The sequence below is a fragment of the Neltuma alba genome, unplaced genomic scaffold (assembly GCF_004799145.2).
Source record: "Neltuma alba isolate B1F8T4 unplaced genomic scaffold, ASM479914v2 tig00013509_pilon, whole genome shotgun sequence".
Taxonomy (NCBI): domain Eukaryota; kingdom Viridiplantae; phylum Streptophyta; class Magnoliopsida; order Fabales; family Fabaceae; genus Neltuma; species Neltuma alba.
In genome coordinates, this window is record NW_021637732.1 from 171,312 (window position 1) to 188,022 (window position 16,711).

Below are 16,711 nucleotides of genomic sequence, written 5' to 3' on the forward strand. Positions count from 1 at the left end.
AGAAATACTACCTCAAGTATTTAATATAAGAGTTAATTTGATTTTTATTTTAATTTTAAATATAAAATTCTAATCTTATTTGTCTCTCATATTTAATTAATTAATTATTTTTTTAAGATAATTCTTTTAATAATGAAAACTAATTTAATTGAAACTAAGACTAACTAAATTGAAACCAAACATACGCTTTTCAGCTTTTGTTATTTCTCGGATTTTCTCCCTCGCAGAAATGGATCCGGTCTCCACCTCCTCGGGCTGCGTCCGTCATTAGTCCCTGCGCCAGCAACTGCCGTGGAAGCGTCAGTTTTCCTCTCTTCATCCCCTCTCCCTCCTGTCGTGCCGATTATGTTTGTGGAATTTGTATATATTTGGTATGTATACATCTGGTAATTCGTGTACTTGAAACGCAGTTGGCTTTTCTTGAATTTCTCACCTTAAACATCCACATATGACAGGGGAAAAAGGGACATTACTGTAGTTAATGGATTTATCTTTGTTTCCTGAAAGGGGTTAACTTGGTCTTAATGGCATTCTCCTCGTTCGCCCAGTTTTACTCATTGTCTATTCCCTTGCTCCTTCTTTGTATGTCCAGTGAAATTTTCTTTAATATATAGCCGCTTGCTTTAGACTGTTGTGCTTTATTCCGGAAGGAATGTATTAATAAAAGCTGAACTTTTATCCCGTATTCACTGTACTGCATCACAACCTAAGTATACGTAATTAGAGGTTGAAATTTTTGTTGGATTGGACGTTGCGTTTGGCGTTTGAATATTGGAGGCTTTACAACCTCTTTGAACTTTTAATTATTTTGTCCGTACGCACCAACTCGTGTCCGGACACGAATAATTCTTGTTGATTTTTCCTAATAGTAGTTTTTCAGGTCACATGCGTCAGCCCCTTTTCTTAGTTGTCTGATCCCCCCCCCCCCCCCCCCGGGAACTGTGATCTTTAATGAGATTTCTAGTTCATGTATGAAATAAATATTAAATGTACGCGTGGTTAATGCTTATGTAGTTGCTGGTGTTGGTAGCATTTCTCAGTTTGCCCAAATCCTTCTCATATCCATCACCATTATTTAGTTTGTGAGTTTGGTGCGTGGCTGGGGATTTGCCATCACTATCTTTTTTCCTTGTAGCTTAGTTTTATTTACTGTTCCATTCTGTATCTCTTTTCTTTTCTATAGTACTTAATTTCCTTAATTTCTATGAAGCAACAATTCTGTTGTAAATTCTTGATTTGATTGTCATATTAATCGTTTACCCGAGTGAGAATGTGTTGAGTAAATTGAAATCTCAGTGTCCAGTTTGTTGATTCTACAACTTCAATGTAATCTTTCACTCTTGCTGACTTTACTTCTTGTCTAGTTGGATTTTAGCATACGTGGATAGCAGGTTTGTTGTTTTTGGTATGATTTTACTTAAGAGGAAAATGATTTGGCACGCGGGTGGAGATATTTAGGCCACCAATCCATTAGGAAAGCTATGGACTTCTGAAATAATAATCACTGGCTTTTTTTTTCTTTTTAAATTTCTTATCCCTTTTAATTAAGTTTGAGTCGACAAAGCAGACAGAAATACCACTTTTGTATTGGTTTCATTTGACTTCATCTAATCCTCTCAGCTCAGTTTTCTGCATTACTGTTTGTAGATAAGAACCAAAACATATTCTTTGCAATACCAAGACATGGGGGATAGCAAGCGAAAGAGAGGACGCAAACCCAAAAATCCTGCTACAGAAATCCTAGACTTGCCTACCACTGGCACTGCCCCTAATAACAATGGTAACAATCCTTCTGCTAAGGACGATGTCTTCTCTCTTGGCAGTGTTGACCTAATTGACAACACTACCTCTCCACACTACCGTCGCCGACACAAGAAGTCTACGACTCACTCGGACAAGCTTGATAACGCACCTGCAATTTCTACTGCTAGACGGGTCTCTCGTTCTGTTGACAATGATGGAAATTTTGCTGTTCCTGGTGATCCTGGGGGTTCCATGGCAGTAGCAATGGCCATGGAAACAGATCCAGCATGGGAGAGTGTTTCGGCAAGAGTGTTGCCAGCAATGGATTCTGTTGTTAAGGTGTTTTGTGTGCACACAGAACCTAACTTTTCTCTGCCGTGGCAGAGGAAAAGGCAGTACAGCTCTAGCAGTAGTGGGTTTGTGATCAGTGGGAGGAGGGTGCTCACCAATGCCCATTCAGTGGAGCACTACACCCAAGTCAAGCTCAAGAAAAGAGGCTCTGATACCAAATACTTGGCTACAGTGCTTGCCATTGGGACCGAGTGTGACATCGGTACACACTTCTCTGTTGACATATAAATCTAACTAATTTCTTATATATTAACCAAGATAAATGGAGGAATAAAATTGCAAGACAAAAACAGTGACAATTTCAACTTTTTTATGGAGATTTGGGAGTGAACCATCCTTGAATCCATCATAAAGGAGGCTGCTGATTATAATTCTTATTAGAATCTGAATCAAAGTTTTTGATGTTGCACTTGCAGCCATGCTTACTGTTGAAGATGATGAATTCTGGCATGGAATGTCACCTGTAGAGTTTGGGGATTTGCCCACACTACAAGATTCGGTTATTGTTGTTGGTTATCCTATTGGCGGAGACACTATTTCAGTGACTAGTGGCGTTGTATCTCGCATTGAGATCCTATCATATGTCCATGGTTCTGCTGAACTTCTAGGATTACAGGTTAGGTTGAAATGACTGGCCTCTGTGCTTTGAAGCATGGACAGACATGTACATGTTTACGTGTCATCTATGTGGGGTTTCTAGTTTCTCCTGCTATCTCTTTTTTTGGGGGCTAGCCGCCTTGGACTTATGTATGATGCACATCCTAGCTGAAGTTATTTCATTTTGGCATGTTTGTACATATAACGTGTTAGGGTTGTTTTGGTAATATGTTGTAGATGTGTCAGCCACTCACATAGTTGAGAACAAGCGTGTCTTCTTCATTCACTGGTATCATCAAGTTTGCTTCGTTTGTGTTTTCCTAGTTTTTTTGAAAGTTATTTCTTTTGCAGATAGATGCTGCTATAAACTCAGGTAATTCTGGTGGGCCTGCATTTAGTGATAAAGGAAATTGTGTGGGAATTGCATTTCAGTCCCTCAAACATGAAGATGTAGAAAATATAGGTTATGTTATTCCAACACCAGTTATCATGCATTTCATCCGTGATTATGAGAAGAATGGAGCATATACAGGTACGGTGATTGCTGATTTGATGTGCTAAGATGCAAAATTTTAAATTTGACTTTTACAATCTGTATCTAACCATGGGAAATAAGTACAGAAGTTTTAATCTATTAGTTATTTCTGTCTGCATCTGCTTTCAGGATTCCCTGTCCTTGGAGTTGAGTGGCAGAAAATGGAAAATCCTGATCTGCGAATGGCAATGGGCATGAGATCCGATCAGAAGGGGGTACGTATTAGAAGAATTGATCCAACTGCTCCAGAATTTAATGTCTTGAAACCTTCAGATGTTATTCTTAGCTTTGATGGGGTTGATATTGCCAATGATGGGACAGGTAAAAGGAATCTTGCAGCCTCGTACGTATACTTTGGGGCATGCTTATTTAGACTATATTTCTCTTGATTTATTTTTTTTAAAGCTGTTAGAGAATTCATTTGTTGGATTTATCATTGCTTTTCTAAAGCAACCATTATAGACAAAATGAATGATGAAAGCATGAGCCTTCTGCCTCTTCTCATCACAAAAACAACAATAACTGATTGTCTAAAGTGACGGATTCTCCCCGCCCCTCAAATTTATGAGTGGAAAATACATTAAAAGGCTTTGTATATTGCTTTGAATCAATAAAATATTATGGGCACATCTATTTTTATGATAAAGGACCTAGACAGAGAAGAGCAATGCTTTTGATGTGTGGCCAGCGAAGAGAAAAAGAATCAGGAAAATATTAAGGCCGCACAGAAAAGAAGAGGACAAGACATACTTTATTCTCTCTTCATATTTATGCTCAATTATTTGTAGATGTTAATGCAGTTGTTTTGGCCCATGATATGAGTGCAGTTTAACAATGAAGTCACGGCTTATCTGGGTGCTTTTCCCCTTCTGACCTTTGTGATTTTAGGTTGTAGTGATGGTGGATATCTTTGTTAGTTCATCATCTCTCCTGTGGATGGCATGACAAATGTGGATTATTATGCCTCTGCCATGATCTTCCTTAATCCTTATTTCTTTACTAGATGAGTTGTGGAATTTGACGTTTTTAATTTTTGAAGTACTATTATACAAGATTAAAGTTTATCTATGAGCAATATCTGATGCTTATTTCTGATGATAAGAAGAATTTTGAGCTAGGCATTTGTCCTGACATAACATTTCAACTTCTATCTTAATCTTCCATCGCTTTGTATCCAGTTATTGTGTTTGCAATTCAAGTGTCTGCCACCTAACGCTTTAACTCCTTTGTACATTTTACAGTTCCATTTCGCCATGGAGAGCGCATTGGTTTCAGTTATCTTATATCTCAGAAATACACTGGTGATAAAGCAGTAATCAAAGTATTGCGAAATTCAGAGATCTTCAAATTTAACATTAAACTTGGTGGTCACAAAAGGCTCATTCCAGCACATAGCAAGGGCAGGCCTCCCTCGTATTATATCATCGCAGGATTTGTTTTTACAGCTGTCTCAGTTCCATATCTTCGTTCTGAGGTTTGTGGTTGATTTACCATCCTTTACTGCCATATTGAGTTTATTTCATATCTTGGTTGGCAACCTTAATTTTCTTTCTAGTATGCATGCTATCTTGTGTTCTTAGTTTGTTTTATTATCACTTGTTTCATTTTCACATTTCCTAGACTTTTGAGCTCTTGGAACTTGTGAGCTTTTCCGTCTAGGCTCGTGCAGCTCTGGACCCTCTTTATAAATTTGTTGGTATAACCTGTGTTTACAAAGCTTTTACTTGAATTCTGAGTTTTGAACCTTGAATGAACAGTATGGAAAGGATTATGAATATGAAGCTCCGGTCAAGCTTTTGGATATAAACTGCTGCATTCAATGCCACAGTCACCCGACGAGCAACTTGTTGTGGTCTCTCAGGTACACTATGCCACTATCTATTGCCCTTCGCTGCTGTTTTTCTTTAGTTTTTGACAAAGTTGGACGGTCTGTGTCCGCTCTATGCTAGGTGTTGGTAGCTGATATAAACATCGGGTATGAAGATATTGTTAATACTCAGGTAAGTAATGTTTATTTTCCATTTTCATTTCCTTGCTGCTGGTTACATTATGTTTAGTGATGAATCCACTTGGTCCTTCGTTGTCATTACTTCCATTTACATATGAAGGTACTTGCTTTTAATGGTAAACCCGTTAAAAACCTGAAGAGCTTGGCCAGCATGGTTGAGAACTGCAATGATGAATATCTAAAATTCAATCTAGAGTATGATCAGGTGCCTTCTCTATTCCTTCCTCCACTGACTGCTTGGGCGAAATATTGCATTTCCCCCCTTTTGTCTTTTATGGGGTGGAACGTGGCATTTGTCCTTTTGTTCACTAATAAGCATCGCCTAAATGCAGATAGTGGTCCTTCGGTCAGCTACGGCTAAAGCAGCTACTCTTGATATTCTTGCCACCCACTGCATTCCGTCCGCAATGTCGGATGATCTCAAGGGATGAATTGGAACGCAAGTTGATGGATTGTGCTTGGAGTCCTTTTTTAACGTTTACATCATTTACACCATCTTTTGGAGCTTCAGATATGTAGGCCTGTAGGGTAGACTTGCTAACTTTTGATCTTGAGATAGTGTTTCATTTCATCCAAATGTTAATACGTCTATAGAGAGTAGAAACTGATAGAACTGTTTTTGACGTGGGGTGGAAGATACCAAATCAGGATGCATAACTTACCATTTTGACTGTATTCTTTTACATTTTTCTGTTTGCGAAATTTCGTGGAAGATAAGCAATGCGCAGAGTCCCAGTTTCTTGTATTTGATCTTTCGCTTTTCCCACTGGGAGTGCTCCTGCCCATGATTTTAAACTCTCCTTTCCCATGGCTTCCTTTTTATTTCGTTCATTTCCCCAAAGCTATGCCCCCCCATGAAGAGTAAAATTGAAGTGCATTTTACTAAATCTCGCATTGAGGTTCCAGCAATCATTGATAATCCTTCAATAAGTGTTACGTTTTTCATCCCCCCCCCCCCAAAAAAAAAAATTCACCTCTGAATTTTACTACTATAGCCTTATACTGTGAAAGAATAGCATGGTTATATAACGGACGTTAATTTTGAAAAAGAACAACTAAAACCATGACATAAGATCTGAGATCTTGATCTGCAGAACCCAAGACCTTCAGACCCACGACTTATAACCCAAAACAATGTAGGCCCAAATGCTATGTGCTAACTCTTTAATTCGGAGCCTTGTCGGGATATAACATGTGGGCCTTTATAAATGGTCCTAAGGGATTAGTTGGATTGTGTTAGGTTGATTCGCCAGCCCGAGTACATCCACGTGTCCAGTAATGAAGAGCGTTACGTCGACATGGAAACTTTAAAGGCTCATCTCCGTTCTGTTGGGTCGGCGCGTGCCTAGCCTGCCATTGCAAAATTGCATCACGTTGGCTTCAGATTTTTCCACTCGCACTCTGGTATATTTCTCCTTCAATTCTCAGCTTCGTATGGAGAAGATGGGCGCTGATGATCGCAGTTTGGAAGAATTTTTCGAAGAGAAGAAGCGCGTCAGGAACCCTCTTGTGCCCGTTGGTATTATCTATCCTTTGCCCTCATTTTCTCCGCGCTCGCGTATTTCCTTGTTTAGTTTTTACTTGGACTTGCTGCTTCCCAAGTTAGTCCTTTTTTTTTTTTCGGCCCCCTAATTCTACTGGGTTCATGTCTTTTAAATCGATTTTTCGGTGCCATATTTTATGTATTCTGTTTGATTTCGTTGTTCCGTTGTTCTTTTCTTCTCTTTGGGGAAAAATCCTCTGAATGAATGGGAAAGGTGGAATTGCAAGTACGGAATGTTGAGAAAGATACCAGGGAATTTAGGATTGGATTAAAGGAGAAAAATTTTAGGGCTTGTGAAGCCGGATTCACCCAGGACATCTCATTGATTCACGTATGAACCCAATAATCTACTTATCTAAGTGTGAATCCATCGTTCAGACCTGCATCCCCTCAAAAGTCTGTATTCCTTTCAAGTTTTTCTACGGTCTTGACTATAGCCCTGCCCACAGGCCCACAGCTCTTCGGTTGAATATGAGGCAATCACCATAATTCATAGACTGGTGGCAAACATCTTAGTCTATGCACGTCTAATCGTTACACCTTGGCCTTATTGGCTTCTCTTTCTACACGGAGCAGTAGTAAATATAAGACCAAATTACGATACACTTGGTTTTGATACCCTTTATTGATGTCTGATTTGGGGAGGGCTGTGATCCAGGGAGAATGGTCTTCCTCGATCGAAGACTAGAGAGTTAGAGCAAAGGGAACTGGAGATGCCATTGTTGAAATTAATGTGGCGAAAAACAACATCCCATATGATTTTGATTTCTGAGATCAAATGTGTATAAAGTATCTAAAATCTGAATCTGACATTCATCTGCTTTGCTAACTGCCTGTGTTTCCATCTTGAAGTAATAATCGCACCCTTCTTTTCATGGTTCTGAATCCGATCATATCCTGAGGATGCAAAATCTTGATTCACGTATGAACCCAATAATCTACTTATCTAAGTGTGAATCCATCGTTCAGACCTGCATCCCCTCAAAAGTCTGTATTCCTTTCAAGTTTTTCTACGGTCTTGACTATAGCCCTGCCCACAGGCCCACAGCTCTTCGGTTGAATATGAGGCAATCACCATAATTCATAGACTGGTGGCAAACATCTTAGTCTATGCACGTCTAATCGTTACACCTTGGCCTTATTGGCTTCTCTTTCTACACGGAGGCAGTAAATATAAGACCAAATTACGATACACTTGGTTTTGATACCCTTTATTGATGTCTGATTTGGGGAGGGCTGTGATCCAGGGAGAATGGTCTTCCTCGATCGAAGACTAGAGAGTTAGAGCAAAGGGAACTGGAGATGCCATTGTTGAAATTAATGTGGCACGAAAAACAACATCCCATATGATTTTGATTTCTGAGATCATAAATGTGTATAAAGTATCTAAAATCTGAATCTGACATTCATCTGCTTTGCTAACTGCCTGTGTTTCCATCTTGAAGTAATAATCGCACCCTTCTTTTCATGGTTCTGAATCCGATCATATCCTGAGGATGCAAAATCTTGTGCGTGAAACTTACTTTTGACCATAGATAGAGTCAATCAGTTTACTAGGTTGCTGTCTGCCGACCATTGGACGCTAATAAATTTAGCAAATGGATCATAATTCTAGGTGGAAACGGTCTGCACTCTGTCAATCTCTGAAGATTGAGATGTGATGGGCGTATGGTGTGCTAAACGAATTCTGAATCTGATGGAGGCTTCTCTTTATAATTGATGCCATCTTCCCTCCTGCATACAAACGCGATGGAAACTGTCTTGTGTTGGGTAATTTCAACTTTAGATTGTTGTCTCCAATGAGATGGTTCTTAGTGACTGTTGTTGAATGACTATTTCAGCTCTTAATTTTATTTGTTCTTTCTACTTGGTTTCGTTTTAATTTTTGTGTGACAAAGCTAATTGTTCAGCATACAGATGTTTTAGGTGTATAGTAAAAGTTAAAAGGATGAATCATGAAGCAAACTTAAAAGGATTAAGTTGAAACAATAAAGTATCACTTATTGCTGCTGGTGTATAAATTTTAGGTGCATTTATCACTGCTGGTGTGCTTACGGCTGGCTTAATCAGTTTCAGACAAGGCAATTCTCACTTGGGTCAGAAGTTAATGAGGGCCCGTGTGGTTGTCCAAGGTGCTACAGTGGCGCTTATGGTTGGCACTGCATACTATTATGGAGATAATCCTTGGCAATCGAGTTAAATTGTGAATTTTTCCCCTGCCGTTGACTTTTTTGTCGTGTAATATAAAGTTTGGTCATTGAAGGACCAAAATCCTTGTTCACATCTTTGGAAACTTTATTGAGATTACATTCGCATACGCAGTTGAATTCTTATCAGTGTACTGTGATATATAATTCATTCAATAATACGACTTCCTTGAAATACTGGAGGGAAGCACGATTGTACTGGATCCTACATAGCTAGGAATTATCATTTTCATCGAAGTGAGTGGATTGATGTGAGTTGCTTTTGTAAATTGTAACTTCAAAGGGGAAGTTACTTGTGAGAAGTAGAAGTTTGAAAATTAAAAAGTGCCGCACCCTAATTGCCTGGATGAGATGTGGCCTCAACCCTAATTGGAAATATCCGCCTGAATTTTGGTGGCGGTTATCTGGTAGTAGTTTGGCGTGATTACTGCTATAATGTACTCTTCGTCACTTATTATAAGATCTATAAGATTTAATTTTTTAAGTGGATTTGTTTCTTTTTATAAGATCTTCTTTGAGTTTGTTTGAGTATTGAATGCAGTATTACCTATTTTACTCCTAATTTATATATATTTAATATATTTTCTTTATTATTTATCTTATTATTATTCTCCCATATTTATCCATTTATATATAGGGGTGTATTTGAAAAAAAAAAACTGTATTTATTACATATTAATTATTTTTAACTAATTTTAACTGTTTTTTTTAAATTGCATGATTTACTTAAAAGGATCTTATACTTGTTTTGGTAGCAGTTCAAACCGCTGCTCTGGGCTCTGGCGGCAACAAAGCTGCTACTGATTAATAAATTTTGTGTGATCGATTGTTTCATGTGCATATAATAACAATTAAGAAAATATTAAGGAAAAAGATTGAGGCTCATGTTTCTTAAGATGTTTGCACATTTGAAGTACCCTCCTCAATGAGAAAATTCGCCTAGTAAATTGATCATGGATCACCTAGGAAATGACCATCACTTCCATATTTGAAGTATTTTCAATAATAATTTATAAATATTATAAAAACTTGTAAAGTTAGTTATTCCCGACATATTTATATTGGTTCGTAAAATTTTTCTTCTAATTTCTTTTACGTGAGGATCAGTTTTATAAAATGCAAAAAATCATATAATTAAAGTTGAAGTAGCAGAAACTGAGAAAAAAGAAGAAGTTAACGCAACATCATTTTTGTTTTAAAAAAAAAGATTGGCTAAGAATAGCTTGAAGGAAAAGTTTTCCTTTTGATTATTAACCTTTTTAATGAAAGCTTTTTTAATATATGCAAATAATGGGATATTTTAAAATAACAAATTAGTTTCATATTTAGAGTTAAAATATACTTTTCAGATAGTGTCAACTTTAAAAATATTTAAAGACTGATTAAATCACATGTTCCTTAAGTTTCATGATATTCATATACTTGAAATTTGAAATATTCTTCCATTGCAAACATTAAGTACATCTGAATGATGGCAAATTTTTCTTAACAATTTTGGAAAAAAAATCCTAATCCACTATAAACCAAATATAATCTACCAAAAAGAATTTAGTTCTAAAAAGTACTGACATTTCTCATTATTTTTATATATTTAAATCTTATTTTTGGTTTTTGTGCTTAATTGTGTGTATTTGTGTTCAAGGGTATTTTTGAAATTCGAGTGATTAATTATGTATTTTTATTGAATTTTAATTCTTTTGAAATATGATATTACAAAGCGTTATTTCTATGTGTAGATGGCATTGGATACTTGGACGCAAGTTAATTGAGCAATTTTAAATCAAAGTGGAGTCATTTTTCCAAGATTAATTATGGGAGATCGGAGATTGATCCAATGGTTGATGTTACACAAGAGAAGGATTAAGTTGAATATCAATTTGCTTGTCGTGAGATTTTGAAGAATTTATGGCATATATTTGATAAGCTAGCAATCATAATGTTGTCACAGAAAAGAAATGCAAGATTTATTGAACACATAGAAGTCAAGAAAGCTTATTAAGTACCAACAACAAGAAGTCTTATTCTACTAGATAGGGTCAACTACATGGATCGGACGATCCCATTGTGTTTTATCAACAACTAAGTTTTTGGATATGTTATTGATCATGAGGTCTCATTAAGTACCAAGTAGTAATAATCAAATAATTAAAGCGTTGCCGTCGTGTACGTTGGTTGAATTTTAGGCTTTTGCTATCGAACATGTTGGTCACCTTCTAAGTGACTGCGATTGCTGGAGATATAGGTAATATCCAGTTACGTTTCATATGTCTCATTAATTAGCTCTACATCTTCCTTTTTTCTCACAGGTTGATGAATGGTTTTGAAGTGGAGACGATGATAAATGATAGCCCATCGATATATTTGGGGTGGAGTTTCATGGTCCAAAAGATAGTACTGTCCACATTCCATCTCTCTAACTTGGCTTGAAAATATTTTGAGTTGATAATATATGAATTGGCTCATGGCATCTGTCACAACCTCATGTTTGCAGGCCCTCACGAAGATGGAGTCTGGAAAATTCTTGTTCACGTTCCACCCGAATATCCATTCGAAGCCCACAAAATACTCTTTCTGAACAAGATATTCCACCCAAATATTGATTTCGCCTGAGCACACTATTGGCTGCGAACCTTTATCGTTTTGGACTACGGAATAACAGCTGCAAAATTGTTAATTTTTAAAAAGTTTGACTATGGCTGTCCCTGTTTTGTCTGCAGAACTGGTGCCTATATGCTTGAATGTTCTTTCCGAAGGCAGGAGTGGAATATATGGCAATTGCTAATTTTAGAATCCTTATATAAAAAAATTTCAAGTACTTTTGCCTTTGATGATTTTATGGATTTTCATCATACTCAAGTGTATAACATGCATAGATATAGTCACACAGATTTCCGGAGAACCTGATTTCCTCTACATAAATACATACATTTATATGACCATGCATCTTTTGTTTTTCATCTTTCCAGATCTTGTACATATTTTTGAAATATTTCTTCTACGACTCTTGCTTTATCCAAATCCTAGTGATCCTTAAGATTCTGAAGCGGCATCGTTGTTGTACTATGATAAAGAAGAGTTTGAACAAGAAGTTAAGAGGCGAGGAAACTTTACCTTTCCAACAGCAAAAACGTTATTTAATTCCTCTAACTAACCGAATAGCTTATAGACCTAATTACCGTGTGAAAAAGTAAATGTGAAATATCGTTTCTCTTGAGACAGAATATTGTGCTAACCATGCAAAGAAGGAAGACATTGGAAGCTGGCAGATGTTAAAAGAGGGTGGAAGTGAGGAGGATATCAGTGAAGAAGGAAGCTGATCAAGTCACGAGGAAAGTCCTGGCCATGCTGACCCTTGAAGAAGCAGTTGGTGGTCTTAGCTTTAAACCTTCAACTGTCAGTAGCAGTAGTAATGAAGTTCTGTTTCATGTCTGAATTCATTAGTGCGTGTATATTCTGCTTCACTGGAAAACGGTTGGTTTTGAAGTCACTGTGTGGTATTTTTTTCTCTTTCATCTTTTCTGTGGTAATGTCATTGAAGGACAAGTGCAAAACAAGTTTCAGTTCACAACTTTGGTAACAGGTAGCAAGAAGTAACTTCATATAAATGACTTCTTTCACCTTGTGTATAATTGATTTAGAAGATGGGAATCTCTTGGGAGAAAAGCAATGAAAGCAAAATTTCTAAACGCTACTTACAACTTGAATTCTCTCAAATTAGAATGCTTCTGAAACGAGAAAGGAATTGACATAGAAAGTGAGAATGAAAACTAATTTTCTCTCTTTTCCTTTTTACTCTTTCTATTGTCTGTCTCTTTTTTTAGTTTTACTTATAGCCCTTCATAAATTTGTAATTCGTACAATCCAAATCCGATTCTTTTGACTTCTAGCCAGTTGAGAGCTGAACGTCAAACCAGCATATGCAAAATCGCTACTAAAGCAACTTTTGGACAGACATAGTCATAGGCAACACTTGGATGCCATGCGTGCAAAGAAAAGGATTAAGGGACCCCACCATCCTGTTTTGTCTCCCATTGGAATGTCTCGTGTCACTTTCACTGAACATGTGAAAATGGACTTAAGATAGAGGCTCGTGAATATTTCACATCCTACCCACTATGAATGTCCATCTTTATATTAGGGCCTCAATAACTTCCAAGGGAAAAAAATAAAGGAGAGAGGAACATCTTTAATCTTGGCCTTCAAGAATTGTTCTTTCGCTTCAATCATGGCAGGATTGACGTGAAATGGCGTAATTAGTCAAGCATGATACCGAGTCATGATAACCTGAAATGATTTCCATTGTGAACTGTGTTTTAAAAGACAAGCCACCCTAACAAGTGGACAGGTTTGGACAATGAAATTGTTTGAAAAGGTCAATATCTCGATCATTTGATGCTTTCTGGGTTTTAGAAGTACGCCTAAAACTTTGTTAAGTGTTCAATGCTTAAATGTACGAATTTGAAGGTTTCAATCAGGGATGACATTCCAAGTATAATAATACTTTTTTGAGTTACAATGAACTGTCAATAACTAAAAAGTTTCATATACAAATCAAATAAAAACCTCCGTGTCTTGTCATGATATATGCTCAACAAAATGGTGGAGTATACAGTCCCTGTCTCCAGACTCTGTCGCAGACCCTTTTTGCAGAATGAAAGGAGATCTTGAAGTCCCGTTTGCAGGATCTGATTGCCTATTTATTAATGATTCCTCTTTATTCATTGTTTAGCATTCCTTGACAAGCATTTTCTTTAGCGTGATACATTTGTGGGTCGACACTGTGAAAACATATAAAAGAGAGGACCTTTTCATTGTGTTGTCATTATGTGCTGAACCATGAACAACATAGTGTTGGCGTCTGTGTTTTCTTTAATAAGAACTTACACAAGGAATATCACATGATTCGTTATCTCAAAAAAGTTTTTCTATATATCGCATTTTTATGAAAAAAATAATACTTCACTTAAGTCATGCTCTTGTTAAGTACTGTAGAAAAAGTAAATATTCTTTGCCTCACCACCAAAAAAAAATAAAAAGCTGAAAACTCTTTGTCTGGGGTTTCCTGATTCAAAAGTAGTTAGAAGATTCAAATAACATCCCTTCAATCGATCCCAACTTCTGTGACTTCAGTTCAGTTCTTGGACTCTGTCAAAAGGTAAGATGGGTTCTTCAATCTCTTTTTCTTCAGATATACTTGCTCTTAATTCTTCTCTTTGATGGTGCTTACGTGAGAACATCTCCCACTTGCTCACAATCTCTTTTCCAGTATTCCTCTCTCCAAAGTCAAAGATCTGATTTAAGAATATAGATATCTATGAAAATGCCCAGCGTTCGACACAAGACTCAGCACATAGGTGATAGCTTGAAGTACTCGTCCCCTGAATCGCCTTTCTCTTCATTCCAAGCTCCTTATTACGTTGCTATAAATGAAAAAGAAGAGCCTTCTCCTTCATCAACAGTAAGCAAAATCAGCCCACTTATTCTATTAGTCATAATTGTTCTAGCAGTCATCTTCTTTGTCTATGGAATCGTTCATTTGGTTCTTTGGCTTCTAATGAGAACTCCATCATCCTCCTCGCCTCTATATAATTCCAATAGATTTCCAGAATCCGCGCGCTTCGTCCTTTTCAAAGGCAGCTTCATCATCTCTTTCGCTTACATGATTCAGGATTAGAACAGTCTCTCATAGATGCTCTCCCTGTTTTTTACTACGAGGATGTCTTGGGTTTGAAAGAACCCTTTGACTGTGCTGTGTGTCTCTGTGAATTCTCGGAGCAGGACAAGCTGAGATTGTTGCCAATGTGCAGCCATGCTTTTCACATCAGTTGTCTGGACACGTGGCTTCTCTCAAACTCTACATGCTCTTTGCAGAGCGACGATCTCATCAAGTTGCGCTTTTTCCCTGGAAAATCCGTTATTCAATAATGATAATTCATGGGTTTTGAATAGATTCAAAGGAGATGAAGAGAATGTCAATGGGCGTTCAGATACTGAGAGAGTACTAGGTAATGAAGATCGAATTACCGAAAAAAGGGTTTTTTCTGTGAGGCTTGGAAAGTTCAGAAACATTAATGGCGGAGCAGTAGAGGTTGGAGAAGAAGAGGGTAGCAGTTGTAATATGGATGGAAGGAGATGCTTCTCCATGGGTTCGTATCAGTATGTGGTGAGTGGTTCAAATCTGCAAGTGGTACTTTCTGATGTTTCAGACAATGAAGATGCTGTGGAGGGGAAGATAGGAGAGAGAATGAATGAAGGTGAGAGCTTCTCTGTGTCCAAGATATGGCTTTGGTCCAACAAGAGCAAGTTTCGAAGTTCTTCTGATGATGCTGCTTTGCCTTGGTTACTGTAAGTTGGTTCAGTTCAAAGTGACGGTGAAGTTTTTCATTTACAAGTCCATGACAATAAAATGTTCTTAGTTTCGACATCATAGTATACATGGGGCTATTCATAGTTGGTTTTGCATATAGTTTGTTCTTTTTCATGTTATTTCTGAAATCAGATCCACCCACATGAATTTGGGAAAAATATAACTCCCAAATGATAAGCAGTCGTTTTGGACAAAGTAATGTCAAAATTACAATGCATAGTTCTAAAAACAACAAAAGATTACCCATGAACAATACTATTTCTCGTCAATTTTGTGCAATTTTTTTAAATGGTTCATACATCCCTCTTACTTTTCGAATATTTTTCCTGCATATTTTTTGGACAATTAACAATAGACTAATTAGTATTAGTATTAATACGTACTGCAAATTTATAATACATTATATTATTCATTAATTAAAAATAATACTGCTTATTTTTAAAATTGTATACAATATAAAATAATCCAATCAAATACAAGCCCTATTTTAAGTGGCTTGCCTGACTTTTTATATTAAAAAAAAACTGTATACTATTAAATCACCAACAAGAAGCTAACAACAATATATATTATTAGAGACCGCAGAATCTAACTACCCTCTTTTATTAACTTCCGCCTCATGTATATAAGGAGATGGTTGATCAAAGATATAAAATTTTTCTATATCATATGCGCTAGTCTAGCTAAGTAATCAACATGGGAGTTTTCCTCCCTGCTTATGTAATGAAAATCAACGTGCCAATCCCTACAAATCACCATTCTAGCATCATGAAGATATCTCTATGTTGAGACCGTTAATAGCAGTTAGACAATCAATATAAATCGCTATTTTCCTGAAGCCTCTATGCCAGCGTATGTTGAGACCATTGATAATTCCCAAGACCTCTGCAGTCACCGGTGGGACTGGAACAAGTTTACCACTGAAACCACATATCCATTGAAGTGAGCTGTCTTTGATCACTCCTCCACAGCCACTGTTTCCAGTCCCTCTAACGAACCCATCCACTTCAACTCTCACGATTTCATTGTCCACTTTGTTTTCTCTCATATCGTTGCTTTGATGCCCGTTGTGGAATATTTTCCTCTTCAGGATTTCTTGATCCCAGGATGCACGGTAGAGCATACTATTGGCATTTCTCAGTTCATTTGTTGTCTACCCACTGATTAGAGGAAAGGACTGGATACGGTGGAATCTAAACCAGGAGATTGGGGCACCTCAGACGAAGAGCGTACCGTGGTCGTTGCTGTTTGCTTACCTGACTTTACTAAAGTGGTTTATGCAGAAGTTGCAATTACTTGTATATGATTTCAGTAGTCTCATTCACAACTTGTAAAACTAATTTAACAATTTTTCTCACAA

The 16,711-nt window shown here is 37.1% G+C and overlaps 1 protein-coding gene and 1 pseudogene across 1 annotated transcript; both read left to right on the forward strand.

The window, feature by feature from the left end:
• Window positions 1-221: 221 nt before the first annotated feature.
• LOC114737887 (protease Do-like 9) lies at window positions 222-5,982 on the forward strand (annotated as a pseudogene).
• Window positions 5,983-6,431: 449 nt separating this feature from the next.
• On the forward strand, window positions 6,432-15,446 carry LOC114737909 (RING-H2 finger protein ATL48-like). The gene is given in 7 exon segments (XM_028925911.1): window positions 6,432-6,753; window positions 8,805-8,972; window positions 11,476-11,513; window positions 14,062-14,139; window positions 14,293-14,599; window positions 14,602-14,845; window positions 14,847-15,446. Coding segments are annotated over 7 exon segments (1,407 nt in total). The 5' UTR covers window positions 6,432-6,668; the 3' UTR covers window positions 15,334-15,446.
• Window positions 15,447-16,711: the final 1,265 nt, after the last annotated feature.